The following is a 14,648-nucleotide window of genomic DNA, read 5'->3' on the forward strand; positions in this document are numbered from 1 at the left end:
ACTCAAGGATAAAATTTAAAGCATAAAAAAAACTTCGTTAGAAATCAAAAACTGCCTGAAAATCATATTTAGAGGCTGAATTTGGCCACGAGAGGGTGGTGCACACTACCATAGGTAATGATTCTTTCTTAAAACATTGTTTCCACATGGAAAACACTACTTTTTTTTTTTTTTATCATAATCGGATGAGTTCAGAACCTGATTGAGATTAAAACGGGATTAATATTAACGAACGGAAATCTAAAAATTAAAACACGAATTTACGTGTTCAAAATAATCTGGAATTAAGTTAAACTAATCAGTAGTTATAATCACCAAAATTTCAAACATCACTACTATAAAAGCCCTAAATCAATTATTCGTAAAAACCCTAAAATTGTGATTTTTCAATAATTAAAAACCCTAGGTTATAAAATTTACAAAATCTGAAAATTATGACATTTATAAAATCTGAAATTATAAAGTTTATTCATCAAAATACAATTTGATACTAATTAAATTAATTTCAAACAATAAAATCAAAACCCATAAATCAATAATTATAATTACACAAATTAATAAAACAAAGGAGAAAGAAAATAAGACTAACCTTTTTGTGTGGGAAATTTTTGGGGATTCATGGTGTATTTATAGAGTAGAGAGTGTAGGGTTAAATTTGGGCTTATAAAAATGTGGACTTAAGTTATAGGATAGGGCTTAAGTTATGGGTTTTGGAATGAGTTATTCCAATAAGAGTATGTAGGAATAATTTACATTGCCCAATAATTAATAAACGTTTGGCCCAAAATATATTTTACTTTTATAAAACCTTATATTTAAAATACTTTAACCCTTTAAAATATTTAATTAAAATACTTGAGCCCTTAACAATACATTTTACTAATACTTAAATACTTTATAAAAATACATAAAAATACAGGGTATTACACGTGTCAAGTAGCAATTGGTCCAAAAATTAAAAAAAAAATTAAAGAAAAAATCAATAGAAAAAAAAAAAACCAAATCTAAGCAACCACCAGCCCACAATCACTGGCGGTGGCCGCTGCCATCCCAGAACCACCTCCTCCATAGCTCCAACCCCGTAAACCTCCCCTAAAATCTCCCGATCTCAACGAAAATTCCCCCGAAACTGCCGATCCCTGCGAAACTGCCATCCTTCCTTCCCCGACCCCCTAAACCAACAATAACCAAAAGTCCTAACCGCCACCCATAACCCTGAAACCACCCATAATCAAAGCCTCTAACCCCGAAATTGTCCATCTCCCCTCCCCGAAACCACCCGTAACACTAACCCCAGCCCTCTAAATCACCTTTACCACCCTCGAAACCAACAAAAACGCAACTCCCCTCCCTTTCTCTCTCTTCTATATACCGAATAACGCAATTAAAGGGGGTAAGGGAAGGTTTTCGGTGTGGGGGGAAGAAAGGGAGGTCGGAAATGCGGCGGCGTTGGGGGATCGAATATGGTGATTTGGGGTTGGGGCTCGCCGGTTGGGAAAGGAAAGCCACCAGCGTTTGGTGGCTGGTGGTCTTTAGTTTTTTCCTTTTTTTTTTTTGGTTTTTTGAATTAAATTATTATTATTATTATTTTCAAATCAATTAACATGAAACACGTGTTAAATAATTTGTTTTTAAAAAAATTTAACCTTTCCTTCAGGTAACAGGTAATCCGGATTGAAGAATGAAAACTCAAGTGAAAGTTGGGATTATTGCAGAATAATCAAAAGTTGGGATTATTTAAATTAAATTGATCAAAGTTGGGATTATTAAAGTGCATTTTTCTAAAAAGTAAAAGTACTCTGAAGTTAAAGACAAAAGACAAGTACTTAACTCTAGTTGAGCAAGTATGAGAAAACAAAAAATAAAATGAGCTGGTGAACTTGGTTCACTCCTAACGGCATTGAGCAAAATCGTTTGATGGTCCATCAAGAGCAACTTGCATGTGGATTGTCAGAAAAAGTGGAACACCTCAGCGCAATCCAATTGTTTATTGTTATTTTGTGCCATTTAATTACAAGAATGCCACTTGATAAACAAAAAAGTTTATCTAAGGGGATCAACTTGTATTTGCTCTTCATTCACCTAGGTTTCATACATTAGCAAGGTGAACAATGCCATTTCTAGTTTGTTTCATGAGAAGAATGATAACAATCCGATCATCCACACAATATCTTGGATTACCATCCTTAGTTCATGGTTTAAGTGCATTTTAACATATTGCAACATTATTTGCTAAGCTTTCACATCCATTTCTAGTTCTAAATGTTGAATGTTAATTTATTGTACAGTGATAAGACTTTTCTTTATTATGGGATCATTTCTACAACTTTTACCAGGGCCGTCCCGTTAAATTTCGGGGCCCTGTTCTAAACTATAAAATGGGGCCCTAACGGAAAAAAAATTATAATACTTAAATATTATATATATATATATATATATATATATATATATATATATATATATATATATATATATATTGCATACCTTAGTTAGAAATCTATTAATCCAACTATCCTAAATCGGCAAATCCCAGCAATTAAGGCTAACGACAACTCCACAACCAAAATTTCAAAACAGAAAGATCAAATCTCATCAAACAATATATAAATCGCATTTTTTTTTCTCCCAAAAATAATTTTGAGTAGGAGTTGTAGAAAATTCTGAAATTGTTTGGAAATTTATAAATGGTAAAAAGATTAGCCGTTTGAATGTTTGATAAACGAAAATCAAGAGAAGTAATGGTAAAGACTGAAAAATTAATTCTTCCATTGAAAATTGGAAGAGGAAAGTGAGATAATTACTAATTATTTTTGGGTAAAATAAGAAGGTTAATAAGAATTTAGCATTGAATGAGATATGGAATAGAAAAAGTGATGGAAATTTCATATTCAAAGTAATGAAATTAAATTGAAGATTGGAATTTGGAAAGTTTGATATTGAAAATGGAAGGTAGATTGATGGAAAGTAGATTGGAATTTGGAAAGTAAATTGATTGCTTGCGGAGTGCGGAGATAACAATGGCTGACTTTAGTTTTTTTTTTTTATTTTTTATTTTTTTATTTTTAAGGTTGGGCTTTAAGTAAAAATGGGCCCCATAAAATTGGGGGTCCTGTACAGTAGGCCTGTTTGCACAGGAAGAGGGCTGGCCCTGACTTTTACATCGATAGATTAAATTTTACTAAGGACGAGAGTTGATTAAAATAAAATGCTAGACAAGGTTTTTAACATCATCCATGAATAAATAAATCGTGTGTAATACTAGTTGTCATACCAACGTTACCCATAAAATGTGAACAATAAGGATAAATAAATCGTGTGTAATACTAGTTGTCATACCGACGTTACCCATAAAATGTGAACAATAAGGATAAATAAATCGTGTGTAATACTAGTTGTCATACCGACGTTACCCCATAAAATGTGAACAATAAGGAAGCATTGAACATTAATTTAATAGAGTAAGAAGTAAGAGTCAATGTACAATATACAACCGTTGTTCTTTGTAAAGAGGAAGTACAAACACTTGTTAAAAGTATCCCAAAGAGTTCAAGCCAATGCCAAAAAGGAAACACATGGCATGACATCATGATACCCTCTTCAGAAATTAAGCCAAAATCCAGGGGCAAACTTGAAGTTTTCTAACCCCCATTTCTCAAATTCAAATCAAATCAAACTTTTAAGATAATCCCTCTTTAGTCTTTACTCCTTCCTAAACTCACACACTTCAGCTTCATCCATTCCTAATTCTCTCAAATCCCACAAAAATTCCCCAATTTAATCGATGTAAATCCTCAGAATAATCCTATTTAATCTCATAATGATGAACACCAAATTTTCTGCATCAAAAACTCAAAGTAAAACAGAGAAAAAGGTTAAAAATCCGAGCCCCAGAAGTCCATTAATGGTAAAAAATCTCAACATTTCATCTTCTTGTTCATCTTCATTTTCATCTGCAACTTCAATTTCTAGTGAAGCAGCAGCAGAAGCTTCAAAGGGTTGTCTCAGGTTTTTTCTGTCTAATTACTCTTCTACTGCTACTAAAAATGCTAGTAATAGAAAACCCAAATCTTTAATTGCTAATAAAACCCCTAAAACTACTCCTAATGCTAAGCGTTTGAAGGTTAAATTGAGTGAGAATGGTGGAAATTTAGTGAAAAATTGCAATGATGTGCGAAACCCAGAAAAACCCATTTCAGGAAATGTTAAGAGGTTGAAGAAAAACCCTCCTACTCCTTGTTTGTATTCTTGGAAATCTGGGAAAAAACCCAACTCAAGATCTGATTTTTCTATTGGTTCTGATGCTAGATTGTGTGAAAATGGTGTGAATTTTACACCTGTAGGTAAAAATGGTTGTGGGTCTGATTTGGGTGAAAAGGAGTCAAATTGTTATGATTCAATCAGCCCTATTCCGCCTATACAGGCTTCAGTTTCGCCGGAGATACAAGGCGGTTCGACATCGGTGGTGAAAGCCACACCCACTACTTGTTATGCTGCTGGTCATGTTCTGTCTGGTGTTAGTGACAAGAGGAAATGTAGGCCTAGAGGATTGCTTACTATTGGAAATAATGACTTGTTTGGGTCTAGTAAAACTAAGGTGTTTAGGAGTGATGATGAGAGTGTCCTAGGAAGTTTTAGCAAGCCTAGGGTTTCTCTTGTTCCTTGTCCATCCGAGGCTTCGATGCAGTGGATATTATCTCCTTGTGATGAGAAGAGTGAGGACAAGGATGATGATCATGGTAAAACTGGTGTGAGATTGAATGAGTGTGAAGTGGTGTTGTCTCCGAATTCAATTGGTTGTTCATCTTCACCTATGTCGAGTCTTGGGTTTTCGTCTGAGTTGTGCAATAGAAGTAGATGTACAGCAACAAGTAGTGCAGCCACTACAATTTCTCATAGTAGTAGGAGTAGGAGCCCTGACTTTCGAGGTGTCCTTGGGCCTTCATTTGATCATTTGGTGCGTAGCCCCTCACCAACTTATCCTCTTTATGTGCCGAGCTCTAAGGTTGAAGTCTCACCTAAACAAGACAAATTTTGGCATGATCATGAAAAAGAAGCTACCCCACGTTCTGAAGATTCGATAGGAAGTGGAAATGTTATTCAAACCCCACAGTCGGATTCAAGTACAGAAAGCTTTGGATTGTCCCATTTGAGCAGGGATGAGATATCTAGACTTTGGTTTGAATCTGAACTTGATTCAGTGGCTGAAGTTCTCAGAAGAACTAGCTTATCTCCGGGATGTGATATGCCTGCAGTGGATTCACCAAAGATGAACTTTGAGTTTAATCCGTTGATTAGACTAGATAATTCAATTGACCTTGCCAATTTCCGAAAAGCCATGGATAGTCAGGCTTCTCCTGGGATTCCTGAATCTTTGCTCCGTAGTTTTCATGATTCTGAGGTTAAGATATCATGGAGAGAAGGATTATCTAGCCGTATATTTGATATGGATGAATTAGATTGCTGCAGATGCTTCTCTGACGAAGAAAATGATGCTGATAAATGCAATAATCCTTGTGAATCATATACACCCCCACAGGTTGCGGATACTGATTCCAATAAAATTCTGGACAATGCATGTGTCCCTAATGTGTTAGCTCACAACAAAGACAACATCAGCCAAGAGGATGTAGAAAGGTCCCCTTCTAAGGGAACGAATAGTCCATGTCATTATTCAAGCAGTGGTGGTGGAAGTGCAGATCATGTGGCAAAAGACTCAAGTTGGAATGTATGCTTTGAGAATCATCTGTTTCAAGTATGACACTGTTGCTGTACTGCACCTGCTAGTCTGTATACTTTGTTCGGACATTCCACTTCTTCTTCAAGATGATTACAGTAGTGTTATTTTTAATTCAGTTCTCACATCTCTTTGTAGAGATTTCATCCCTTTTTTATACAACTTTTTTGATCCTTTTATAGATGTATTTATTTTATCTGACATGTTCTTTCATTTATCTTTTCGCTGAGATTATTTGGCATGTGTATTTTCTATTTATTTTTCAATAGAAGGTCGAGATTTTTTTAATTTTTTTGGCAGATGCTTGAACAACTACTTGTATCTATCATATATAGGGTGAACCAGTTTGAAGCCTTTCAGTAAAAAGACGAGTTTATGCTTGAATTGACAGGACAACAAAGACAATTGGGGAATGAATTAGTTTGATGTATCACAAAGAAAAATGGATAGTCTGTGCTTGAAATGCAGGGAAACAAGTATAAGCATAAAAACTTTTGATCCATACCAGTATTTTATTGGGTTATATCAGAGCTTGGCGTCTTACCAACAGCAAAGAAGATCAAGATCTTGCTAAGATCCTTCTGGGATTACCTTTACTGTCAGTCGAAAAGGTTAAGCATCACAGGTTGTTTTATTTGATTTGAACTATGCAATATAATCTAATTGCACAATCTAGATGAAGCTAGTATTTGCATACACAACAATTGAGCAAGTTGGTTTGTAGTTTTAAAATCCAAAACTTCCATTCACATGTAGAGTATTGTTTGGGTTGAACTAGCATTACCATGAGAGTTGACATTGATTTTTTCTGCAAGTTTGTATACCGATCCATTCTTTTATAAGTTCTCTTCTTGGTTAACTTTCAAATTTTAATTAAAATTAAGCTCATGATGGTTTGCTATAACACAATTCGTGTTTGAAGCCTTCTTTCTATAGCCTTGACTTTGATTGAGGGCTTTTTGTGCATTTAGAAATGTTTCTTGTATGTCCAAGCATACAAGCAAGGAAGTCAAGTTCCTTCTCTTCCCATCTACAAGAGATCCTAGTTTGCATTTTTGAGTAGTGAATTCCTCTTCTGAAGCTTGAGGTAAGACTTCACCTATTGAAGTAGAAAGAAAAAAAAAGCCATAATATAGGTTTTCTTATCCAAAAAAGACCATGTTTGATAGTTTTACATGGTTATTAAGGAAAATAAGATAGTAGTAAGTGGAAAAATGATGATATTTTGTCATTAGTTTTAACTTTGACCGGCATAATCCATGTGAATATAAACCACTCAATCAATACATCTTATAACCAATGAATGCAAAGTATACAGACGGCTTATGTCATCCATTGAAGTATATGAATGTGTAGGTTTGCACGCGATGCGTGTATTAAATATTATTAAGAATAGTTGAAATGTAACCATTAAAAGGGAACGCCTAAAAAGACAAACGTAACCGTTTTTCATAAATAGAGGGAGAATATATTACAATATGAAATAGATTTTTCATATCGGTTTTTGGGTTTTATGGTGATTGTAAACGCCTATCATGCGTAAATTAAAAAAAAAAAAATCCAAAAAAGAAACTTTGAGTAATTTTTTTTTTGACAGACAGAAGAACGAAGTATAAACATGAGTTGCCACAAGTCCTAAACTCAATACACATACACTATCCTAGTTTCCTAGTGTGTGCACGGTGCAGACTAATATATATATATATATTTTTTTTTTTTTAAGGAAGGCTAATTTAATTTAATGGATAAATATTATTCCCTAACCCCCCCCCCCCCCAAAAAAAAAAAAAAAGAAAAGAAAAGAAAAGAAAAAGGAAACGGAAGAACGTAGCCCTACTTGTCCTTTCTCACACTCTCAGTTTCCCATTGAAGCGCACTCCTCGTTCTCCATTGAGGCTCCTTCTGATATTTCAATCCTCCATTGAAGCAGCTTCTCAGGTAACTTCTTGTTCCCTTTTGTAATCATCATATCAATTTTACAATCTAGGGTTTCTAATTTAATTTAATTCTCAGTATAGTGAATTGAAGGTTCGAATATTTGAACTGTTGGTTATAATTACTAACGAGAAAAAAGTTATGAGCCTAATTCAATAATTGAATCAAATTTGGTTGCTAATGTGTTGTAGTACCCTAATTGAATCAAATTTGGCTGCTAATGGGTAGTAGAACCCTTTAATTTTAGGATTGAACTATGAAACTAGTAATTATGAACCTAATTAATACTACGTAATTGAAAAATATTTGTTTTATGAAGATTAACAAATAATCGAGTCAAAATAAGTAAGCTAATATAGTAAAAGTCAAAGTGATGCACTTATTCGGAATAGGTAATTAGGGTGGAAAAAGTTTAAATTTTTCCTGTTGTTGGCTATGCTAGATTTGCCCTTGGAATGTTGTAAGCTAAAAATTGTAGCGTATGTGACTATAAGCTTGGATAGGTGCTAAAAATTTTCCGTTTATAACATACTGAATTGTTAGTTTGTTTCTATTAAGCTGTGTTTACAATGCAAGTTATTTACAGTATTCGGAGTTTGTTGAAGCAATGTATACTGCTTGATTGTTTGCTGCGTAGCAAGAGATAACTAAGATACTTTGTGGAAAATTAGATTATAATGTTTTTCGGCACCTATTAATTACAGGTCTTTTAACAGTAAGGAAACTGCAACACCATGATACCATCAGACCCATCGGAAAGACTCTCCCTCCTACGTCGAATCCAAGAGGGAGACCTAGTAATAGTCTATGAACCCCATGACCACATGAAGGCTGTCAAGGTAATTGGAGGCTCAGTCCTGCAAAACCGGTTTGGAGTGTTTAAACACTCTGATTGGATTGGTAAGCCATTTGGGTCCAAAGTCTTCAGCAATAAAAAGGGGTTTGTTTACTTATTGGCACCAACTCCAGAATTGTGGACATTGGTTCTAAGCCACAGGACTCAGATTTTGTACATAGCGGATATTAGCTTCGTAGTTATGTACTTGGAGATAGTTCCGGGATGTGTCGTCCTGGAGTCTGGTACAGGTAGCGGCTCTCTCACAACTTCACTTGCCAGGGCCGTGGCACCGATGGGTCATGTGTATACATTTGATTTCCATGAGCAAAGGGCTGCTTCAGCTAGGTAAGTTTGCCTTCAAATGAATTGTTTTATTATTTAATTAAATTTAGTTAATTATCCTGAATTGTAGTTGCGTTCCTGTTAGAAGTATAGCTGGAATTACAATTTGCTAGATTATTTTGAATGTTATGGTGAACCCAAAATGTGAATGACAGTTGAGCTTGTGCACTTGAACATTTACTATGTGGCTGAGCTCATGGTTTTATGTTTTCTTCTTTTTGCTTTTAGGCTCTGTTTGTTTTGGTGGATAACATTTTCCATGAAAATGATTTTCATTCAGTTCTCCATTCTCCTTTGTTTCTTTGTTAAAGGGTGGAAAACAGTCTTCCCATATCTGAAAAGTTTCTTTTAAGAGAAGGAAAACCATGCCACATTTTCTTTCTAATTTCTTGCTTTCTATTTCTCTCTTCTATCTTTCCCTCCCTTTTACTCCCATTTATCTTTTTAGAAAAATCCTTTTTACAATCATGTTTTCCATTGTTAATTATTTTCCTTAGAAAGTGATTTTCCTGAAAAATGTTTTCAATCAACATAAGCGGAGCCTTAGTATATGGATGTAAAGGTTGTGGCGATTAACTGAGGTAAAGCTATAGTTGGTGATGGTTATTGTACATTACAACTTATTAACTGTCTACTTTTTGTGTTGCTGGGGGGAGGGTGAGAGTGTTACTCCTTTTTCTTTTGTACTTTTGACTCATGCTTACATGGAAGGGTACTTTTTGATGTTCTCTAACTATGCTTATTTCCCATGCGTGAAAGTTAGTCAATGAACGAACTCTTCATGGGAGTCTGTAAATTATGTTATGTTTGCTGCAAATAGGGTTGTTTAAAGTTCAGCAACTGAAGTTTTTTTAATAAGAATAATACTAAAAATTTTGAGGAGAACAAATAAAGAAAAAGAACTGCAAATAGGGTATTGCAGCTGTTGACTGTTGTACTTGTGTAAGTTATGTATAAGGTTTTTTTTTTGTGTGTGGTTGATTTGTTTTGGTTCTTTTAGCATGGTCACTTACGAAATAGCTTCTCACTGTTTTGATTTCATGTGACAGGGAGGACTTTGAGAAGACAGGAGTGAACAAGCTAATTACAGTAGGAGTTCGAGATATTCAGGGTGAGGGATTTCCTGATGAACATATAGGACAGGCTGATGCTGTTTTCTTAGATTTACCCCAACCTTGGCTTGTAATCCCATCAGCTGGAAAGATGTTGAAACCAGATGGGATTTTGTGCTCATTCTCACCTTGCATCGAGCAAGTACAACGATCATGTGAAACTCTCGGATTGAAGTTCACAGGTAGGTTTATCTGTTAACTTGATATAGTTTTAAAATTGTTATAATCTTTTCCCCTTCATTAAGATTAGTTTCTTACTCATAGATATAAGAACGTTTGAGATACTCCTCCGAACATACGAAGTTAAAGAAGTAAGGGCTGAACTTGGTAAAGGAGATGAGGGTTTCTCTTTTAGATCACCACCTCACAAGAAAAGACAACATTCAACTGAAAAAGGCGATGCAGTGGAAGCTTCTGGTGCCGCAACAGTCATGGCAAAGCCATGCAGTGAAGGACGAGGCCACACAGGTTATTTGACATTTGCTAGACTGAAATGCCTTTGATAAGGCCAAGCTTCTCTTTTGTATGGATTGCTCACTTCTGATAGACGTGGGAAACACGATATGCATTCATGAGGAGTTTCCGCTTGCAGAATCAATCAATGGACCGATGTTGGGAATGAGTGCTGAGGGTGTGGGCAGGCTTATATGAAAAGGACAAAAACAAGTGATTGCTGAACGAAGAAACATTATTGAGAAGGACATTTTTAGCACTCTTTGGGCACAACTTTAGGTTTATTGTTGCAAGTCAACATACAAATGATCTCCTGCTAAAGTGCTAATTCAATACCCCGATTTGTTTTCATTTTTCATTCTTCTTAGGGTTTTAGTTTTCACAGGTAAGTTTTGTAGCTCAAAAACTGTATAATTTTGTTGTACTGCCTTTTTTTTCTCTCATGAAAATGCCTTCACCAAATTTTGAGTACCCTAGTAAGTCTTTACTTTTCAATGTGCTTGTCTTTTAGAGAGTCCGCTTTGTATTTCTATTTTAATTATTTTCACACATTTAACAGGTGGTAATAAATAGTGGTAATGTTTAATCTTTGTCACTCGTTCCATTTTATTTACTACATATAATATTCATACCGTTCATTATTGGTTTGAAGGGTGGTAGTACGTGGTACTAATAATTATATAAATGCATCATAATCACAATTATAGTTTTGTCTAAATATAATACTATGTAGCTATTGGATGTTCTCAAATGTTGAAGAGAATATTGCTTGTTTAAGCTAAAGAGTACAAGTATGATAGTTTCTCCAAATTAAAAATTCACTGATGTCAACTCATTCTCAATTGAAACAATGTTCTATTGATTGCTTCATATCTCTATCAAACTTGCATAATCCAGCCTATCAACTTCTTAATGACATTAGTGCTGCTAATTATATATTTAAAGGAATGGATATGTGGTCTGCTACGCCTTTGTCAAACTTACATAATCAAGTTTATCTCAAATATACTTCGTATTGATTATTGAATGGGTAGTATTTCAAATTTGGAATTTACATAGTCCTAATATAATTTGATTTGGAGTAATAGATTGACTAGGAAACAATAAACTAATGTTTTTAGCTTCCTTGCTTTAACATACGCACGTAAGTGCTGATCCATCTCTCCATCCTATACTGCTTTTTTTTTATTTTTTATTAATATGGTTAAATTTTATGGTTTCATATGAGTATATGAACATACAACAACATATACAGAGTAGTAAACACAATTAATTTAAATCAAATTAAAGTGTATCGTACTCGTATAAAATGAAGTATATGTGCAATTCTATAAAAGCAAGGATATTACTCTATAAATCACAATAATTAACATATCCATCAATCCATCATATATAGAATATTAGAATTTTAATCTTGATAAAATCTTTATCTAAGATAGTTGAGATAATGACTAGCAAAATAAGATGAAATTTTCTTTGTGGAGGCGGATGTACCATGATAAAAGGCGGAATGAACATATAATTGTTGGGTAAAGAATATATAACTGTTTTGTAAATAACATATAGCTGTTTTACAGAGAACATCAATAATATTTATAAAGAACATGATAATATTATGTAATCAATGACGGATGCATGTGGCCTTGATGGGGAGCACTTGCGTGCATCCCCATTTTACAAAAAAAAAAAAAAAAAAAAAATAAAATAATGAAATTCAAGGCTAAGTAAATATATGTACTTCTTATTCGAATAGCTTTTGCTCTCCCATTTTCAAGCTGGTTTCCTTAAACACAAAACCAAGTAATAGAAATTCTAGATATATTATATAAAAACTAAAATGATATATTATTTCTATTTTATAAATATTGCAATGTTTACACTTTTAATACTATTCACACTCTTATTATAAGTCTTACTCTGTATGTAACCACATATTGTGATTTATACGTCATGTAAATATAGTTAGTTGAGGTTTTGTTATAAAGTTTTCTTAAGGTTTAATTTGTGCAATAAGAGACGATGTAACTACCTAATTACCTCATATTGCAATATAAAAGGAAATGATGTGCATAAACTTAATTAGCCAAGTAAAATAAGAACTAAAAATTTTAAACATTTCGCATGCATTATTAAACTTTAATAATATTAGTCAACACTTGATTTTGTAAAGAATATCATTTTTTTTTTTTTTTTTTTTTTTTTTTTTTTTTTTGTTATATTAAAGTTTAAAAAAATTTTGGACCTTCATTTTGAAATTTCTATAGATCCGCCACTATAGGTAATGAACATTATTTATATTTACCTACCATAAACTAAAGACAAAATTTAAAAAACATTTCATAGTAAACGATGAATATTATGTCACAAATAAAAGTACATTACACTGACAATCAAATAACACGGAGATAAAGAATATTATTTAATAGTGTGTTCTTTATAAAATAGTGTCATGCTCATTGTTATTAATAACTTTATATTTTTCTTTATATCTCTTATGTTCTTTTATCACGTTCATTACATTTTAACAATATGTTCTTTTATTTTACTTTAAATATATGTTTTTTACAATTCTATACCATGTTATTTTTACCTTAACTAAATGTTCTTTACATTTCTATACAATGTTCTTTTCGCTTTTTATTTTTAAATGCATATATCATGCGCATGGTACATCTGCCTTCATGAACCACTGATTAAAATATGAAGTCTAAGTACTAAATTAAAACCACAATAAAGTCAACATTACAAGTAGTTAAGTACGTACCAACATTACTCGTTACTCCCCTGTACTATTTATTGGAAGACAGGAACATTACGAAGTTTCTATTGTTGTCATAAATTTTTAATATCTGTTGAGTTTGGATTAGCTCAAGTTTACCTCTATATAAACATGTGTAACGTGGACTTTTCTTTCAGCCATCAAAGAATCAAAGCAGCCGTAATAATCCGTTTTACTCCGTATTAATTTATTAATTATAATCTAGACTTTTTCAAAGTAGAAAATCGATAAACCTATTTCTATACTTTGATATTTACATAGAGTGATAAACTTAACGTTATAAATTTCCATAAAAAATCTATTTTACAATTTGCACTTAGTTTTTAGAGTCTTAGAAAAGCACCTAAATCAAAAATGAATGTTCCAGTTTTAATTATCGAGACATTACCAACTAAAGTAATTGTCATTTATGAATTATAATCGTTTCGTTTTGAGTACATAAAATCAAAATATATTATGTGACGAAACTTCCATTCACCAATTCATGATTGACATTTTGCTACTTAAGAAAATGAAATAAAATGGCATGTTTTATGCCCCATTTCAACGGGAAAATAAATTATAATTGGCCAGCTGGCTGATCTTACTAAACCTCTAAGACGAAGTCTACCAAAATGAAAGATATACATAAACAAGCATATTACTGTAAATTCATTATTTTTTTTACTACTATAACTATCCTAATAACAGATAAGTCTTCTAGATTGAGAAGAAACTATGTCATACTTTTTAGTTGGCATGTTGTTTTCATTATTATCTGAACTAACCAATCCTCTTCTCCCAACTTAAGAGAAGTTCTTTACTATAATGATTATGTTATAGGCAACGCTTATATTTGACTGTAAGAATTAAATATATGCTCAAAATTATACTTCATCTGTTTCTTTTTAGTTGACACGTTTTTTTAGTCCATTTATCAATGTAAAATTCAATCCTTAATACCTTTAAATACCGATAAACAAAAATTATAAAAAAGGTAATATTTTGAAAATATACATTGTGACAAATTTAACAAAATTTCACTTGACTATATTTTTCTCTACATATGAATCACAAAACATGGTCAAGGAGAGGTGTGTGAATAGTGATAAAGTCAATACGTGTCAACTAATAAAAAATGGAGGTAGTACTATTTACAAGTATTACTGTATTAGAATGGGCTTTTCATTTATATGAACCTATTTACTTGAAATTACAGAGTACTATAACTTATTAAAACTAATTAGTTTAGTTGTAAACTTGAGCAACTCTTATCAAAAATTATTTTTCCTAAACTTATCTTATCTGAATTTATTAGACCTGAAATAAGTGAAAATATGGTCAACAAAACATGTCTTTAATGTAGGAATAGACTCGGATAAGGATTTGATGACAAATTCACACATTGAGCTATTTAATAAAATTTTAATTTAAGCATAATACTTCATGGTTAACTTCATTATGGAGTAAATTCAA

At 32.8% G+C, this 14,648-nt stretch overlaps 2 protein-coding genes across 2 annotated transcripts; both read left to right on the forward strand.

Moving 5' to 3' along the window:
• The first annotated feature begins 3,901 nt into the window (after positions 1-3,901).
• On the forward strand, positions 3,902-5,758 carry LOC145580813 (uncharacterized). Its single transcript, XM_081637911.1, has one exon. The coding sequence runs from the start codon at positions 3,902-3,904 to the stop codon at positions 5,756-5,758; it is 1,857 nt and encodes a 618-aa protein (XP_081494037.1).
• A 1,766-nt stretch (positions 5,759-7,524) lies between these two features.
• Positions 7,525-11,000, forward strand: LOC145581913 (uncharacterized). The gene is made up of 4 exons (XM_081638950.1): positions 7,525-7,672; positions 8,374-8,852; positions 9,899-10,143; positions 10,226-11,000. Exons 2-4 carry the CDS (start codon positions 8,404-8,406, stop codon positions 10,462-10,464), a joined length of 933 nt encoding a protein of 310 aa, XP_081495076.1. The 5' UTR covers positions 7,525-7,672; positions 8,374-8,403; the 3' UTR covers positions 10,465-11,000.
• The last annotated feature ends 3,648 nt before the right edge of the window (positions 11,001-14,648 follow it).

The sequence above is a fragment of the Chenopodium album genome, chromosome 15 (genome assembly GCF_948465745.1).
Source record: "Chenopodium album chromosome 15, dcCheAlbu1.1, whole genome shotgun sequence".
Classification (NCBI taxonomy): Eukaryota; Viridiplantae; Streptophyta; class Magnoliopsida; order Caryophyllales; family Amaranthaceae; genus Chenopodium; species Chenopodium album.